Source organism: Daucus carota, chromosome 2 (genome assembly GCF_001625215.2).
Source record: "Daucus carota subsp. sativus chromosome 2, DH1 v3.0, whole genome shotgun sequence".
NCBI lineage: Eukaryota > Viridiplantae > Streptophyta > Magnoliopsida > Apiales > Apiaceae > Daucus > Daucus carota.
The window spans coordinates 44,147,102-44,166,438 of record NC_030382.2 but is presented as its reverse complement, the minus strand read 5'-3'; the positions used below and the strand labels follow the sequence as shown (position 1 = coordinate 44,166,438).

At 34.7% G+C, this 19,337-nt stretch overlaps 1 protein-coding gene across 5 annotated transcripts; it reads right to left on the bottom strand.

The window, feature by feature from the left end:
• Window positions 1-297: 297 nt before the first annotated feature.
• LOC108209566 (DNA-directed RNA polymerase IV subunit 1) lies at window positions 298-15,059 on the bottom strand. Of its 5 annotated transcripts, none has more exons than XM_017380541.2 (20): window positions 14,924-15,059; window positions 14,653-14,710; window positions 13,481-13,593; window positions 12,828-12,951; window positions 12,625-12,743; window positions 11,168-11,233; window positions 10,885-11,085; window positions 9,992-10,132; window positions 9,793-9,888; window positions 7,766-9,703; window positions 7,200-7,363; window positions 6,974-7,040; window positions 6,755-6,873; window positions 5,948-6,081; window positions 5,492-5,751; window positions 5,141-5,314; window positions 4,883-5,020; window positions 3,989-4,191; window positions 2,062-2,173; window positions 298-772 (listed from the first exon to the last, which is right to left on the bottom strand). In XM_017380541.2, the coding sequence occupies exons 3-20, from the start codon at window positions 13,562-13,564 to the stop codon at window positions 605-607; spliced, it is 4,308 nt and encodes a 1,435-aa protein (XP_017236030.1). In that variant the 5' UTR covers window positions 13,565-13,593; window positions 14,653-14,710; window positions 14,924-15,059; the 3' UTR covers window positions 298-604. The 5 variants fall into 5 exon arrangements, with proteins under 5 accessions (XP_017236030.1, XP_063943796.1, XP_017236032.1 ...); XM_064087726.1 differs by having other exon boundaries at window positions 462-772; window positions 13,481-13,612; XM_017380543.2 differs by lacking the exon at window positions 14,924-15,059 and adding an exon at window positions 14,818-14,897 and having other exon boundaries at window positions 462-772.
• Window positions 15,060-19,337: the final 4,278 nt, after the last annotated feature.

Below are 19,337 nucleotides of genomic sequence, written 5' to 3'. Positions count from 1 at the left end.
AATAGAAATACGACGCTCTATATTAATTGTAGATTAAAAGAATTGAGATCTATTTATTCTGTCAGAAAAAGACTTTCTGTTTATCAATTGTAGACGGTATCAATAATATTTATATGACTTGCAAGATATAATTTTGAATAGTACATCCATGCACCACATATAAATTATTTATGAATCCTTTTTTTTTTCTTTTTCAAATATACATCATATTATATACTTTTAATAAAAGTTTTGAACTTGTATGTATTTCATACTATCATGCATGTGCTTATATATAATATATTAAAACTTTGAACGTGTATCCAAAGGTTGTTCTTGGATTGCTAGAAGACGGATTACAAGATTACAAGATGAATAACAAAGATATGCTCTTAAAAGCATCTCGTTGCTACTTCCACTAAATTTTATCTGCCTTCTACTTTAGGCAAACAACTTTTAGTGGAAGCAGCAAAAAGAGGCTTAAGAACATACCTACAATTATTACGGTCCTGCTAAATGAAATGTAGTTTACACCGAAGGTTTTGTCAAACTGCAGTGTTCGCTAAACAACTTTTATTCTTACACTACAACCTTTTCCTTGCTATCGAACATGATGGTACCTGGACTAGAGTCTCTCACCCAACCACTTCGATTCGTATGTTTCTGCACTTCTGGGAGCAGTTTGCTTCAGAGCGTTAAGTATGCACTTGTGATATGAAAATTCCTCGATGGTGCCATCAGTTCTTATCAGCTGAAAGCACTGGCTGGTTTCACCCTTTAAGCTTAAACCAATCTGTAAGAGGTGTGTGTGAGTTGACAGTGAAAGAGAATGAATCATTATGACTTGTTGCAACATCTAATTAGCAAGCAGACATGTTATTCAAATACAAATTACTTCAGGCGCAAAAAGGGTACTGGTACTTCAGTTACACTTTCCAGAAAGATCATGAAAATGTACATTATCGATCTAGATCCTCTATTCTACAGAGTATCCTCTACAGACAAAGACAGACACTCAAAGAAGAATGAGTACTAAGGCTTTAAAACATGCAAGGGAGGCCATGCACTGTTCACATAAGAAGAACCCTGCAGAACAAGTAAATCTTGTGGAAAACTGTTCTTACAACTATTAAAATTGTTGTGGCGAAAATTGTCCACTTTTAAAAGTAATGAACAGTATACATCCATGATCCATAATTCATAAATAAAAACACAGAGTTGCTGATCATAAAAATCTGGAGCAATTAATCCCTTCTCATATTCGAACTCAGACCAGAAGCTTATGAGCAACATAAATATTCAGGCTATGTATAACATCACAAGTACCATCCCCTATCTATGTTGGGGGTTAGGGGGTGGGGAGGGGAAACAGGGGCATACTTATGCAGACTTAATAATAGACCTTAAATTATATCCACTAATATTCAGTATATCAGATCTCTTTACTTCATTAATGTAATAATCCCCAATAGGCCATTCTAATATGGAGTATGGCTATATACTGTGCAAGTGGGTCACTGAACGCCATTCTTGCCAAGTACATTTACCTCAGCAATTAATGTGACATTTCTATTGGTTGCAGGCTTGCAGCATTTCCAGAATACCAGAACACAATATAAGTATATTTTGCACATTAAAGGATTCAACATGTCATATATCAAGACCATAGTAGTATTCATTTGAGCTTCTAAACAGCCTGACCACCTTGTATGTGTGTGTGTATATATTTGAGATATAAAAACTAGGCATGCACAGGATTCTTTGATGATATAGCACAAAGAGAGACGGAAAAAATCTACGAGGTCAGAGCCATTCTATACCAAGTTGTTAGTATGGAAACTGAAGTCTGGGAAGCGACCGATTAAATACAGGAAGAAGCCTAACTTAATGTATTTCATTGAAAGTCGCCTTTTAGCACTTACTAATTCCTATGTCCGACTATCTAAAACAAGAAAAAATTCTAATATGTCTGCATAACTATCATAATACAGTTATGACTTCTGACTATGCTTTCATAAATTACTGAGTAACCTGATTAAAAGAAACTCCTCTCTCAACTGTTTAGGCTTTTGCATTACTTACCTTAATTCCTTGAAGTCCGCATCCAATCTTTTCAGATGATCTAGGGTGAAAGAAAAGAGCCGCTGCTGCAATGGCCTCGTCCAACTCAATTAACTGTTGATTAACTTTATACCTGAAACGAAACAATAACCATTCATTTATAGTTTTTCACCAGGATCAAAGTCCGTAATCAAATGCTCTTATATTCAATCACTAAAGCAATCATTATATGCCCTAAAGTTGGCGTGCAAGTAGGATAACTCGTACTTTTTGTTCCTTAAAAGAAAAAAAAGATATCCGTTCTGTCCAACAGAAATGGTGACTAAATGCAACTTATTAGGTTGCTTAATCTGCTGCATTTCAACTCCAATTGCCAGATTTGTATGCCTATTCTACTTTACTATCATCTTTCTAAAAACTTCATAATATTTTAAGAAACTATAGTTCACTGCCTAATCCTTTTCCACTAGTTCCACTCTCCTGTACAACTTATTACATTATAACAGAAATTGGTAACCAAACACACATTTAGAAGCTACAAGATGATTGACAAAAATTGAAAATTATGAACCAAATGCAAAATGTTAAGCTTTGAACAAGGACAGCGCACATACAAAAGCTTTGAACAGGAACAGCACACACACAAAAGATTGGCGAGAAAGTATATCCATCACTTATTAAGTCCTTAAATGGTACCAATATTAGGAAAAAGTGAGATACATTTATAATTCAGTAATATTTACTCAGGGAAGCGGGTCACTCAAGTGAAATCGCTCTCAAAATGACAAGTGTCAATTAAGGCACACAGTTAAATCCAAAAATCTATGGTAAAACATGATGAAGACCAACACCTAGAGTAACAAGAAGTAACTTAGCTCGTGACATGGGTTTGATAGCAAAAATAAGTCACATTATTAAAATGCTAGCCCGTGATGGTAATCATTGGACGATCCACAACCTTCAGCAAAATATCTGAGAATCAGCAGTAGACAGACCACTCAAAAATGTTTGAGTTCTTGACCCGGGCTATAGTCCAGGTAATAAGATTCAGTGACCAATTGGGGCACCCACCACACACTTATAGTACATACTTCTCACAGCTTCAGACCCAAATTGGATCCAACCCCAATGAAATGACAACCGCTCCAACAGTCATGACATGGCCACTACATTGATTGAATCTTGGGTTAGTCAGCTGTGTAGTTAGAGGAGTTGAGAATCATGATCTCCTTGGGTGCCTTTCGGTTTGGGCTTATCAATTATATTCAGGTGATGGTCAGAATGAAACAGGTAAGAAAGTTTACCATAAATAATGAACCTCGGTGATGGGAATTGTGAAATATAAGATAAATGATAAAATAAAGATTTTGGAATGATGATTTTTTTAGAGCTAAATTTGATGATACTAGAATTGAGTTAAATGCACAAACCTACAATTATTATTTATATTTTTGCCTCATGTTAGTGAGTTGGATAAAAAGAAATAATTTTTCTCTTTTATCTGTATTAAAAACTCTTGTAAAACCACATCACTGCCTGTATCACCTTAACTGCCATGTGCTAACTTTTTCTGGTAAGTTTGACCACAAAACATTTTAACTTTTGATTTTTTGGAAATCTTATAGATTCATTATTAACTTTTTTTCAATTGGCCAAAAAATTAGAACTAATTCATTCGAATTTCCAGCGGAACCTGTAGTGTAAAAAGAGATTAGCAAAATTTTGAAGTTGCACTCCTTGTTGCCTATAGTGGATATATGTAACTTAATTTTCAGGTGCGCCCACGGTCACAGGTCCACATATTATGGACAGCCACCGAAAGTTAGCAATTAGTCAAAAGGTATAGCTTAATCACATTAATATAATATATTTAGGGCCTTGAGGATTATCTAATATCATGCAATATAAATATATGACCATAAAAGCATAGCCACAGAGAACGACTTACTTGTGTAATATATGCCTCAACTCTTTAGACATCCACAGAAAGTGTGTTGCTTTAAAATTCTTCCTCAGGAAATCACTTTTTTTGGCAAGAGATTTGATGGATATATTGCTGAACTCACGAGGTACCTTCACTTTCTGCTCTTGAGTACCGACTCCGCTACCCAGCAGATTATAGATATCTGAAGGTTTATCCACTTCATGACCCTGGTAAGATGATAAACAAGATCACCCCAGATCAGAAATGTGCTAACTAAATCATAAACAACACTAATATATTAATTTATTTCTCCAAAGTGTGTGAGAAGCAGAGATGAAAATATGAAAAATTATATGCAATAACAGTAAATAGCAATTTCACGACATTACAGGAATTTTAAATTATTTTGAAGTCGAACTGCCATAAAAAAAAAAAAAAAACTTTGAACTCGTATTCACAGCTAAAGTCGGATGGACCTCATATAGGCATCATGAGCTTCCTCGCAGCTTATATAAATAGATGATTATAGGGCTTGCACTTGGCAAAGAAGCCAGATAATATCTACGATCTACCCCCGGGGGAATTCAAGTTTTTAAAATTAATTCCTTCCATTCCACTCAAACTCAAATAGATAACATAGCAAATTATACCAGAAAAAACTATCCACAACATTTTTTCTCATTCTATATATCTCGAGCTTTTAACATATGTGCGTTGACTACATGCTAAGAGACTTCAGAATTTGAAATCACTGAATTGAACAATCTTGAGAATAAGGGTACAACATCGGTGCATGTGCATGATTGCATATTAAGTAATTAAATTTCTTTCTTACACATGCAAACTTCAGCTGTAGAAACCAGTCATGTAATTCATGCACTTATTTACTGCCTTTAACAAAAAAGAACCATGACAAACCTTGCCAGAGTATAAGATATCAAATTGCGCACCAGTCCCTAGAGAAGGAGAGTTTCCCCAAGCCAATGCATCTATACTACCCTGAAGTTTATCCATGGAACCCATCTTCCCAGCATTTATGAAGCAATCAGAAGGACTCTGTTACACATTCAACATGCAAACAGATCAATAGCTATAGAAATGTAATCTGAAAATTAAGGGGGTGTATGAAATAGAATTTAGCAAAAAAAAACAAAGTATTGATTAAAATGAACTAACAGAAAAGCATGCTTGCGTAAATGGTGAAGAAACTGCTGTCTGTTTTCTTTGTCGTGCAAGCCCGCTTGCACTCAGAGCAACGAATTCTCCCGTTAATGAAAGACAATCAGCAATAAGGATTGAATGTTCAGGCAGTACAGCCTTTCCGGTATCAGATAAAGCAGATGCCAATTTCTGCAATTAAATAGCACACAAAGTTTACTTTTACATCTTTCTTTATTAAGTAAAGACTATCCCATTGCAACAAGAGGTAAAGAAGGACACTTGCCTAAAGAGATGAGAATTTTCTTTCAAATATATCAATAAACTTCGCATACATATGCAGCCTAATCTAACATGCAATGAACTTACACTTAAAAACTGTGTTTTCGCAAAATCAATTCCAAAGGCCGAGGCTGCAGCATGAATATCTTCAGGATAACTGCGCTTCCAATCAATCAAATCCATTAGTTGGAGGCAATCACCCATAAGGACAGCCCAAAATCTCGATCTGTCGCAGGTCTCTGACATGAAAACTCGTACATAAAGCTCACCAGATACACCCATTTGAGAAGTTGATTTATTTGAGATATCTTTCCATAAGATATCCACCTTATGCACATTTGAGGATCCTAAACATAATCACGTGTCATTAAGAAAATAATCAGATTAACAAAAACAAACTATATGCATTGAAGATCAAAGGAGATGTTGATACTTCGAACTAAGTAATGACACAGTAACATAAAACAAAACGGAGGATTAGAACATTAATACCAGAGTGTTAACAGTGGAGTGGTATTCAAATCATAAAGAAACTATCATAACCTTTTATGACACTTTTGAGAAGTAATGGTATCACCGTTTCCTCGAGGGTTTCCAGCTGGGGACCGGAGTTCCTGTTGCTCCCGACAATTCTAACATTGATACAAACCGAGGTAATATTCTCGGAGCACTCACTGCTAATAATGGAGTAAAATTAGAAGGCGTCAAAGTTTCACGCAAGAATAATAAGCTTATGTACTGTTTCAAAGACCCAACATGCATTTTTTGACAAATGTTGGTTGCCAAAAACAAAAGCAGATTCATTTTGAGAAACACCATGTTACATGGATGATATATTGCAAGTTGTCAGACAAGCAAAGTCTTAGTGTTCTCAAAGGAGGAGACTTCATGTGCGAGAAGGATAATACAACTTCTTATACAGTTGTACTACAATTATCTTGGAAGTTCTAATCTACCACAATGTGATAAAGGCCTCATGCATATACAAATATTTAATATAGCAGAATGAAAATTTACAAGTGCAAATTCAATCAGTTGTATAGGAGTCCAAAGTATAACTATTTATCAAAATATTTAAGAGATACATAACTAAACCAGCTTCTCTCAGATTCATAATACCTCATCATCTTCTACACATGCTTTCTACTAATTACGATAAAATAATTATTAGCTAGAAGCATGAAGCAGGTCTTCGCTGCTCATTAAAGATATGTTTTTGTTCAGCGACTAAAACTGCAAGAAATTTATATCCACAGCATCTTAACACATGCATTTTCCTATAGTCTCTAACTATATTACAATATAAGAACAGCTTAAGCTAGAAAAGAGTCTTGACAAAGAGATGCCTACTTGCTTGTAAACTTCAAGTCTGGAAGATGGGCATTCGATTTCACTCGAGTAGAATTCCACTTCATCTTAAGTGCATCAATGACAGATTGGACTTTAATTTGTTTTCTCGTTGCCATGACCTGCAACAGCACAAAGTTATGGCAAGCACTGTAATATAAAGGAAAGAATATCATTTATTTAAAATGCTCGCGAATTTTTCACAATTATGTTGTCTTTCACCTTGTTTATGTGAAAATGGCAAACCCATGGACTATCACGGGACTGTCCACAAGTCTCGGCGGAGAACCTGATAGACATATACAGATTTTTTTCAATTGAATAACGAATTAAAAAAGAAAAAAAAGTATACCTGCATAAAAACAATATCAAATACAAATACAAAATCAGGGTTTTTTGTTTGCGTGGGGGGGGGGGGGGGGGGGAGATTATCAGAATGTGCTTTTACATTATCATGACTGTAGAAACAATGTCTGAGAATTGTACTCTTTCCAAACGATTTTTAACCTCCAAAGCTGCATATTCAAACCCATAGGTCCACCTTGCAAGCTTTTTGGAAAAAAATAAAGAGGCTGTACAGTTCACCTTATTGCCGCCACACTCTAGTATTTCCTACAAAAGCAGATATAATTTTCATTTAATTAGTAAGGTGGTCGGAAATAAAGGATAACTGCAATGTTGCTCACCACATCTTAAGCACTTTTTTTAATTGCTCAGAGAACTGTGACATTGCAGCCTAGATGAAATGAGCAATATTGTGAAAGTATACTGGAGTATGGTGCAACAAAGAAAAAGCGGTGAAATGAGGGAGGGAGCGAGGGGGGGGGGGGAGAGAGAGAGAGAGAACAAAGAAAAAGCGGTGAAATGAGGGAGGGGGAGGGGAGAGCGAGAGAGGGGGAGGGGGAGAGGGAGGGGGAGAGAGAGAGAGGATGGAAGAGCGAAGATGGAGGGAGGGAGGGGGAGAGAGAGAGAGAGAGAAGATGGAAGAGCGAAATGGAGGGAGAGAGAGAGGACCTTCAAATTTAGGAGAGGAGAGGGTTCAAATGCACTAATTGGTTGATCCAGAGCACTATAGGCTGCTTCAGAAATTGCGCAAGCAGCCCATGAACCAACTGGTTGGCCACCCATTGTGCAAGCACCATCAGTAAGTGTCTCGTCACTGTTTTCTGGAGCAGTGGTGCTGATACCATAAAAAAATTGAACAACTTGGTTTCCAAAGGCACTTCTCACCGTTCCATCGTACGCCATGCACAAGTCCCGCATGAAAAACATTATCCTTCGAGTCAACGTACCAGATATATCTGCGTGACCACCAAAAGAACCGTCTCTGCTTGTCAATGAGTGAACAAAAGACTCTAGTGGGTTCAATCCTGAAAGAAAAGAACTTTGGATCACTGCATAAGGGATGTATGAACTAGAGAATTCTGGAGGATCAGCAGATGAATCGAGTGATTCTAGTTCCTTTTGATAATTCCATGTGAGACAAGAAAGTTGCTGGGGTATCTTAAATGACAATGGCACCAAAGAATGCTGCAAGCCAAGGCAAAGTCCATGCTGGACAGCTCGAGTCAAGTTACATTTCTTGCTTCCCGCCTTTAACATGGCTAAAAAAGAATTGTCTTCACTTGCATATTGGTAAAATAGGTTCTGAATATTCTTAAAAACCTGCTTGAATGCACCGACAGAGACTTGACTGAGAGCAGCAGACTTTTGTTGGTCACAAAACGAGTGGTCAACTGAAAAGGCTCTAGTAGACTCGGTTTCTTCATGGTTTCCACTAAGGAAATCCAGATTGGAATCCACCATTAATAGTTTTACATGAGATACGTACTGAGCCTCCTGAAGACCATAACGAACTTCTTCGATCATATTTTTTTGGGAGTGTGGGTCTGAAGATAGGTACATATCAGCAAGTGAAACACTTAGTCCCCGCGTAGACAACCACTCACCGAGAACTCTCTGAGCAGCATGTAGGAAGTCAAGAAATTCCCCTTGGCAGTGACTTAGTAGTTTATACAGAAGGTTCCCCTTCGTATCTCGCAGCCAAGAAGATGCACTTTGAAAACATATGACTTCCCCTTCACTTACTTGAACAGCTCTTGACGGACAATTATAACTAAAATCTGGAGGTAGGAGCAGGCTGAATAGTTGTTTGCCTGTCCACCAGTGGGTATCTGGTGAAGTAGAAGATGCCTTGAAAATGGCTGGCAATTGTAGTGAACGATGTTGTGGACAAAACATCTGCAGTTGCTGCATTTGGGGACGGTTGAGAAGCACTTCATCCTCTATTACTAAATGAGCGGCTGTTAAACTGTCATGGGTAAGTGAGAGAAGATTTTGACCACTTTGAATATTTATTAACTGCTTGTCCAAAGCAACCAGTTCGTGGAGCTCTACTTTGGAATCCATGGATTGTGGAACATAACCATGGTAACAGTCACCATCAAAATCCCCGCGAAAAGGGGAGCAGATTAATGGATTGAGAGAAAGAATGGAATTTGTTGGAAGAATTTTGACAGATAGAGCAATTAGTGAATGAGGGTGAATAGATGGTGGCCTATTGATCAAAACCATATCTCCATCACGGAGAGGTCTGTGTATAGTGTCCCCCATCCGCAATTTATCATTCTTCATTGTGACACGAACTAGTCCCCCATCCCTGCGAACATAGGTTTCCCCTCTTGTCAAAATCCTTAAACCCAGATTTTCCCAGTTCTGTGAATTCAGCTGTTCAGAAATTTGCATTGCCTGCGCAATATGACAAGGCACGCCAATTTCATCAATTTTTATACTAGGATCACCCACTACAACCATACGGAAAGTATGATCAGATCGTTTTCCCAGAATAAGCTCTTTAATGAACTTTAGACCAGACATCTTTGGAGCAGCATCTTCAAAATTATGAAACATTTGAGGGCCATTAGCTGTCACCGACACCTTCTCTGGTTTTAGCTGGAAGATAATTTTTCCATAAGAGATGATAGGTATACAAGTTATGATTGATAAAAAAGGTGAAAAGGAAAGCATGATTCATTACTCACCTTAGCCATTTTAAGACAGTCCAGAACACGAGCACTCAGCTCATTAGCTGGACCTTTAAAATCGACCAGCTTCCTGTAAAACCTTGTCCGTTCATCCTGATATGATTGAACAGTCAAAAGCAGAGTGTGCAAAAGAAAGTAAGAAAAAAAGCTATATTCATATACACATAATTAACTAATATATATACAATTCACTCACAAATCTCATTTGTTGTCCGCATTCATTCACGCGATGGGAGTTGGGAGTTACAGGAAAATTGTTCATCGAGAGCAAGTTCTTTTCGTCTTTAACAAAATCTTTCATGAATCTGAGATCGATTCCTTTCAGCAATTCTTGCACCTATGTATGATATGACAGAAAATTAGAAAAAAAGACAGAGAGGTTAATAGTTCTTTCAAGAAAAAACAACAATAGTCATAGAATTATGGAGAGGTAGAAGCTTAAGTGGTAACTGAACAAGGATAAATGTATGGTTTCAGTTGCAAATACAATTTCAGGGCAAGCTTTAAATACCAAATGGTAACCTAACATCACAATATCTCATAATAACCTCACCTCATTCAACAAACATACCGGTTTCAGGCTTAATCAGCTTTACTCTATAGTAAAAGCGTGTTTGATTTCAACTGGAAGGGGATACGAAGCTTGTAAGCTTCACTTTACAGTCATATAAACATCTATAATGCAATCGGGGAACATTTCTAGTTTATGATAATACTAAGACATTTTTATTTCCTGGGGAAACAACTTTACCGATCTTACAAACTTTGTCTTTGTACATTATCTACTATTATACCATAACATCCACCTAATTAACTACATACACACCGCTTTAAACTTAAATTTTCAGGGTGCTTAAGCAAGATTACAAGTATCATCAATTGATAAGACCGCATGATTTAAGATTGACCAAAAACTTCATCCACCAATCACATGCACTAACAACTCTATTTGTCTATAAGTACACCAGTAACACTCCAAATATGTGAAATATATAATTCTGTACTGGTTTGGATGAATATGACTAAACACTGTGGGATAGATGTGGGAAAATGCATTTATACTGTTGAAATAATAAATGAGGAAGAAACCTGAGTATATGTTAAAATTCTTTCATGAGGTTTTAATGTATTTCCTTCTTGTGGATCATTTTGAAGGAAATCCCAATAATCAGAGGCTACGCGTGGAGTTCTCGAGCGTTCATTTATTCTTGCCAATATCACTGTACTTTCAAACATTTCTTTGCCCGATACTTTAAATATTGTTCTTGGATATTCATCTTTTGAACGCCCCTGTCATTGGATTTGGATAAAGCATTCAATTATATGAGATGCCAATACATGGAATAGTGCAAAAATAATACCTACAACTTACATCACAATATTTGCAACACCCACGCTTCCTTTTAGGCTTCCTTTTAGTTGATGGTGAACTAGCACTCTGGTAAGACAATTAGGAGAAGAACAATGGCATTAGCAATACTAATATAATATGCGGTGAGAAAATGATGGCTAAATGAATATAATATATGAATGCTTAATATAACATTCTATAATGAATAGATTGGAATGTCTTGATTTGTATATATAAATTTTTTAGAAAATGAGATAATGAACTATGTTCCACTACACACTAATTTTATCCTAGAAACTAATCCCAGTTAAATTCTAATAGTTAATTATTAAAAATGTGGTGGCAGTGAGCCAGTGATGAACATAATTCACCACTTTCAGCCAGACAATTCACCCTATTCACCGGACGCTTCCCCACTTCATATTTCATGAACATTGTATGGCCATAATCTATGAATCTAATTAGTCTACAAGTGGTCCTTGCATTTAAACACGAACTTTTATATAATTACATAGCTAATAGTACTTTTTCATCTATATATATGTGAGTGTCTGTTTGAGATCATCTTAATCTCTAATCTAAAAGAAGACAATATAGTTATATTTCATATGAATAAACTCAGTGCGTCTTAAAATTAATTATAAATTCATGACACCTCCCCATCATATTTCAAATAGCTGTTAAGATTGGTTTAGAAATGATTCAAACCTGGCAAAAAAAATCGTCACGAGTAACAATTTGTAACCTTCACATGCAAATAATTATAGTTGCAAACCATCCGGAGTCTTGGGGGCCGTTTGGGCAAACTTAAGAAAAGTGACTTCTTGCTTAAAGTTAAGAAGTGGATTAGAAGTGAGAAGTGAATAAGTTAACAAAGTGTTTGGAAAAGAAGTAGAAGCTCTGAGAGGGAAGCTAGCATTCTTAACTTCTTAAGAGTGCTTCTACTTATTTACACAAACGGGTCAAGAAAAGCAGAAGCCTAGAAGCAGAAGCTGCTTCTGGTAAACAAACAGGGGCTTAGTTCGATTTTATACACCCGGTCAGCTCTGATAACCGCAGTTTGCAATCACCGCCCTATGCGGCTATGGCCCAATCTATATTCATGAATCTCTTTTCAAGGCGATGGTAATTTAAAAGTTATACATCCACTACGAAGCAGAACAGAAAGTACTTAATATGAAAGGTAACTTCAGAGTAATAGAGCATACATGCACGAAGATAACCAACTTAACACATAATCCATGTCATATTTATTGTGTGAGATTATTATTTAAAATAATGTTTTTGGGTTGATAGCTGCAGCACATAGTGGGTGTGAAATTTAATTATCATTATTACTACTATAAAGCCAGAAGTAAAGATAGGCGACCAGTTTATCAATAACATTACTCATTCCAACAATGAGTGTTGTACTGCAGCACAAAGACACAGCAATAACAGTTCTATTACAGTGACCACAAAAGGGTGGAGTAGCTGACCTTGGTCCTAATCCGTTCAGATTTACATTTTACACAGATTCTATTCAAAATCTTTACCACATCTGATATGAAGTAAGGGTGGAGAACTGGGTATGGAAATTTGATGAACCCAAAGTGACCTGCATATGTATAAATGGGACACAAACGAAATCCGTTAAAAAGGTGAACAGCGGTGACGTGAGAAAAATGTAACTTCATTGTACCTTCACAGGTTTTCACATTTTTTGCATCACATGTTAGGCACTGAGAAGACATTGGAGTAGGAATTCCAAGCATTGGATGTATTACATCATTAGGAACTTCAATTTCTTTAACAGATACCTTCTCCTGCATATTAATTAATTTAAAATTTTAGGAGGCAAACAGTGAAGAAATAATCATCAGATATGTAAAAATACCTTTAAAGGGTCATTTAAAACAAACTTACTTTTCACTTAAAATCAATCAATTTCCTGCTAATAAAAAGTAACCTTTGATCTATAGGTTAGTATCAGTTAAATTAAATTTATTAGTAATTTATAGAACAGTGTATAAAAATTGATAAGAAAACAATGAATTACTTAAAGTTACCATATAGAAAGAAAACTGAAGCCGTTTATGTGGAGACATATAGCAAAAATCTAAATAAGTAGACATTTTGTACTTACAAAAATTCAACTTATTAGTACTTATCACACAAATAGTCATATAGTGAACCTTTAGGTAACCACTTGTACATCACTTTCACTTATCACACAAATTGTCAAACAGTAGATGTATAAGTAATTTTTAACATATAAGTTACTTGCCAGTTGCCAGGAGAAACATTCTCGAAATAATAAAAAAATTCCAACATATTATATAAATAATTACTCACCACATCTTCATCCGTCACAATACCAAAATTAATGCTGCTCAAGAACCCTGATGTAACTCCTTGCTCCACACAATCATAATCCATTGAAATTTGGAGTCAAGATCCCTTGGAAACTATAATAACCAAAAACTTCTAAACAAGGGAATTCATATATTATTATAACAAACAATAAATATGATAGTAATATTGTAAAGAACTTTCAAATCACATCTGCCGGTGCCCCAGAGATGAATTGACAGCTAGATACTTTATAAACAAGCTTTTGGCTTATGGGAATTCCCAAACAGAAACAATGCTTTTGCTACAATATAATCTCATGAGCAATACCAACACCAGAACCTACAATTCTTGACATATTAATATGTTAACCAGAATATGATAAATTTAAGATCGATGGATTTTTCACTTTATGCAATGTATCCAGCAGAAGGCTCACACTCCTACAAAATTTTACCATCCACTGACAAGTCTGCAATCTTAATGAAACTAATTTTCCTTAGTGTCACCATGTAGCAAAACATTAGTAAAAAATTAAACTTCCACACAGCTAGAGGCAGTGATATTTGATACATTTAAAACGTGACTCAAAATGATCCGATTCATGACACAGTTTAGAGTGACAAAATCCGAATATCACACTAACATGGTTTGGCCCGAAAAAGACGTGAAATGACTAGTTTCTTAAATTGTTGATCTTTTCAACTTCAATATTAATTTTTATCAAATTTTGATAAATTTAGGACCGCCCCAATCTACCCGCTTGCAAACACACTGGATTCACTGACATAAACAGACTATCAATTGAATGAACTTTAAATGAACTAAGAACACTGGATTCGCATTTCTCTAAAATTTCCATGCACCAAACCCCAGTATCATAATCACAAATGCCAGCAGACTCACTGGCCACATTGCGCAAACCCTCTAATTCCAACCCTTCAAAAAACCCTTAAGCAAAATCACCAAGATATACAAATTAGCATCACTCCATCAAACAAAAACCACACATTATCAAAATCAAAACCAACCCACATCAAGAAAATCCACAATGATCATCAACACTCCCTCCCCCAACATTCATTAAACAGAAAACCAACAATCAAACATATCACAAGCATCAAACCAAACATTTTAATCCACAAACAAAACCACTAAATCCCCACTTGACATACCTCACAAAAGAGTTCAGCTTTCACATAAACCTCCCCAGAAATCAGCTGAATCAGTGCCCTTTTAACAAGAACAAACAAACCCTGTTTAGAACAGAAGCAACAGGAAACCAAACACAAACTTTCAAGAAGAAAAAGTGGGGTTTAGTCCCAAGAGAAAGTACGAACTTTAAAGCAGACAGGTTGTAAATAATAAGATGATGCTATACAACAGTACAGACATATAATAAAAGTAATGATTATGGATTTCGAAACATGAGTTACAGAAATTAACCTGTCGATTTATGTGAATTTATGGCGGTCGACAAAGATTTATATATAAAAAGGACGCTTTTTGTCGGAGGTGGAGAATGCGGCTTAAACCCTCGGTTTTGCAAAATCGCCTTTTCCTATAATGTTCATGTGATCACATTGCACTAATTTATATAGGACTGCTGTCTGTACACTTGGCTTTCAACACATGTTTATGTAGTTTCATATTTTTAGACCTAGAAAATATAAATTTTTTTAGATTTGTATCGCAACAACTTCCTTTTTTAGTTATATAAGGCCCATCCTTTTTTCTATTAATTTTTATATTATGAAAAAAATTCTTAAACAACTTTAATTTAAGATAATAGTATCAAAGATTTTATATATTTTTTCTTCATATATAAAGATGTAATGTCAATATGAAAATTATTATCTCAAATTCACCTTATTTTAGATATTAAAACTCATCTTTGAATGGGGATGAAAATTATTATCTCAAATACGTCTTATTCTAGATATTAAAACTCAAAATCTTTTTTAAATTGAGAAGCGTGAGAAATGAGTTTTAAAATTAAAAATAACGCGACCAATGCCATACATAATATGGGTCGTTTGGACAAGTTTAACAAAAAAAACGATTTCTCGCTTAAAGTAAAAAAGTGGATTAGAAGTAAGAAGTAAATAAGTTAATAAAGTGTTTGGAAAAAAAGTAGAAGCTCTGATAAAGAAGCTAGCATTCTCAGCTTCTTAAAAGTGCTTCTACTTATTTATACAAACGGGTCAAGAAAAGCAGCAGTCAGAAGCAGATTCTGCTTCTTAAAAACAAACAGGCCCATAATATAAACAATTATAATACAAACCAAGTTGAATGCGAAAATTTTTGAGGCCGGGGATGAACTATGAAATAGTTTAGGTGGGATGGGCCAGTAGAGTCGGTGTAAGATCATAATCGAATTAGTGTTGGCTTTTAAAAAAGTCTCGAGTTTGTCCGACGAATGTCCGAAATCTTGGCGAAACTCAAATTGACCCGGGGTGAGTTAACTACGGGCGTAGGGTAGAGCGTGGACTGATTCGACTCGGTTTTTAGATAAAAACGAAATCGAAATCACGTATCTTCGATTTTTAAAGTCAAAAACCGCCACCGCAACTGAACCATCGGTTTCGGTTTAAAAAACCTTAGTTCGGTTTTTATCAGTTCGGTTTAAGTCATCTCAACAAATTAGAGTTCATATAAACTATTCATGCTGAATTATTCATATACATTTTCCCTGCCTATTCATTTAATAGCTATGGTGTGCTGGATGTCGTGGAAAACTCGTAATGACTTGGTATGGAAATAATACAGTTTGGAAACAATCGAAGTGATGGAATCATCATATTTTGTTCTTAATTAATGATAGAGTGTTCAAGATTCATAGGTTATATGACTAAAGATGATGGTCATGAATAGTGACAAGCTCCGATGTATGTTTGATAGAGATATGATAAACACTGATGCGACCATCTTTAAAGAATCCAAAATTTATAGCTATGTCCTTGTAATCCTTATGTGTAATGGTGAGTTTGTATAAGCAATATCAAAATGCTCATATGGTCAAATTTCACCATATTTAACCAAAGTTATTGGCACTACTGAGGCATTGAGTTAGTCAAAAATAAAGCACAAGGAGGTGCAGAGATTGAGACAGATTGCTTGCAAATTTTTTAAACCATTTGTAGGTATTTTACTAGACTATCTTATTTAGGAGATTGGTTGAAGAATGCATAACACTAGTGCATTAGTGGCAAGTTTAAAAAATCCGTGAATAGAGTAGCTCGCTATATAGCAAGGTACAACTGTTTAATTGTTGATCGTAATTAGATGATGAGAGATGTCCATCCCGATTTTCACTATGTAATGTTGGATGATTTGGGAGTTTGAATGAAAATTTTATTTTAAGACAAAAGAATATCTTTTGATTATAGTTTACTAATTCAAAATGGAAAAGATTCGGTTTGCTTTTCTTATCGATCAAATCTAACACCTAATAATCTTTTTATACTCTTATGTGATTAAAGTTATTTATAACTTATTTTTGTTATGCATCAGACAGCTTATGAACAATTATCCGTTCACTTCTGTTTCAAGTGAACTTACAAGAATTTCTTCTTTCATTTCTTGTTGTTGTACAAGAAGTCCATGGTGAGTCCATTAGAGTTTTTGTTCATCCACAAATGGTTAAAAAAAAATGTAATTGCATATTCGCAGATATGTCCAAAACTGTTGCCATCAATTTTGTTAATCCATTAATAAGTTAAGAATCTAATTTGAAGAAATGTCTTATTTATGATAATTAAGATAATTTTGTTGTTGGTATAAATATTAATCACATGAATTTTTATCCGAGATAGAAAAAGATGATAATATCATAAATATGATTTGCAATAATGTAGGATTATGTTGTCTATAAACATAATTATTTGTATGAATTTTATATACCGTAAATGCATAAGATAAGATTTTTATAACTATATAAATTGACGAATACTTATCCATTAACGTGATTATTGATCACGTTAATAGGTGAGTGCCGGATTCTTGATCGCTCACACTTTTGTGCATCTTTTATGTTGTGTTTGGTTGGGAAGAATGGAATGGAATGGAATGAAATGAGTAAAAAATACTTGAAATTATTAGAGATAGGAAGAAAGTTTGAAAAAATTTGAAGAAGTGCAAAATTGCTCTGATGAGATTTGAGAAGAAATTGAGGATGAGAGAGAATGGAGCATTCCATCTCAAATGGAAGGGATGATATCTAGCATATGTGTAGGGAATGGAATGGTGGAAGGAATAAAATTTCTTAAAATCATCCATAAGATAGTTCATTTTTCATTCCATTCCTTCCGGAATCATTAACTCCAACCAAACAAAAGTTTCTCATGTCTACTGATTTCACGTGCGTTCTGTACATCATCCTGAAAAATGACCCCTTTTGCTACAGACCTGACAGCTCTACTGATTTCAGTGACTTGGATTTCATTTGGCTGCTTGCATACTGTACATTTATAGTGCTAGTACCTGCATATGACATGAACTAATTATTTCTTAATTATTGTCACTTCAGTCCTGTAACAAAAGTTGCCCCAAGTTGCACTGTAACTATCTTTTTACTATAAATACTCTCCAGGGAAAATATAAAAGATTGAGAAAAAATTGGGTATTTGTGTGTAGACGATAAAAATTTTAAATACAAAAATCATTTTTCATAGATTATACTTAATACAAGTAATATATAAAAATATAATTCATGACAAAAATATACTTTTATTCAAGCCTAATTTCAATATATTATTTACAAATGTAAATATCTTTATACCGAATATAATTCCATTCTAGACCAACTCAGTTATATAAAGAATATAAACAGTAACAAAGAATATACTACACTACTTGATGATCATGGAGAATATATATACACCCTCTGCTTTTTTATTAATATAATGATAAAAAGAATATACATACTTTATACAGATAAAGAGATTGTTGCGTACAAAACAGCAAAAGTCGCGAAAAAATTTCTGCCGTTTAGCGTGCGGCTCAATGAGTATATTTTTACTGGAAAAGCATCCAACTCTTTTCATTTTAATACATTAAATATTTCTGTGCAACCTTTTAGCTCTAAATTTTAAGTTTTGTTCTTTCAAAAAGTGAGTTCGAGTACTCAAATATCGAAATAATGGGACATTCCCTACATCATCACAGTGCTGTATTGTTCTTGTAACTTGTTACTGCCTTTTTTTATTTTTTCATACATATAAGGTGTTATAAAAAGCGAAATTATTATTGATTCAAACGAATCACAATTCACACGTCTTCAGAATTTTGCAGATTTTTCCTGCAAGATTATGGATTCACGTCTTCAAATGTGTACAGACTTTTTCTTTCTGCCATTTATTTATCATCATGCACAATCAGAAATTCAGGACGACGTGGAAGTGTATGCGACCCTGCTTCTATAATATTTTTTGGAATAGTTGAGCTTTATGTATACTTATTTGAAATTTGATTTTTTCATGAAAATCATGTGATATACCACCAGTATTAACAATAATTTTTAAAATTTTAGAATATTTAATCACGATCATAAATCATTCTTAAATATCTGAAACATTCAGTCAAGATTATAAAATTTTTAAATTTTGGGATATCCGATAAGGACTTTAATTTATTTTTACATATAGTTCATTATATATATAATACAAAATAACGGATTCGGGTAGAGGTTCGCAAACGGTTTGCCATTTCATTGAAAAAATTGGGTTAGAGTAAATCAAATTTTACTTCTGAATTATCAAGCACCGCTATTGAATTTCGATTTTACGATTTCTGTTATAAGTTATAGCTGAATTCCATATTTCAGTTAGATTTAAAATCAAAATGAATTTGACTTCAATAT

Bases quoted from the DNA above. Each gene is read 5' to 3' on its own strand.
- LOC108209566 (XM_017380541.2), bottom strand. From the start codon at position 13,564: ATGGATTATGATTGTGTGGAGCAAGGAGTTACATCAGGGTTCTTGAGC. The intron at 6,874-6,973 runs GTGAAAGACAAC...GTGCTGTTGCAG, and splicing joins GCCATTTTCACATAAACAAG to GTCATGGCAACGAGAAAACA. The intron at 5,752-5,947 runs GTTATGATAGTT...GATTATGTTTAG, and splicing joins TCTCAAAAGTGTCATAAAAG to GATCCTCAAATGTGCATAAG.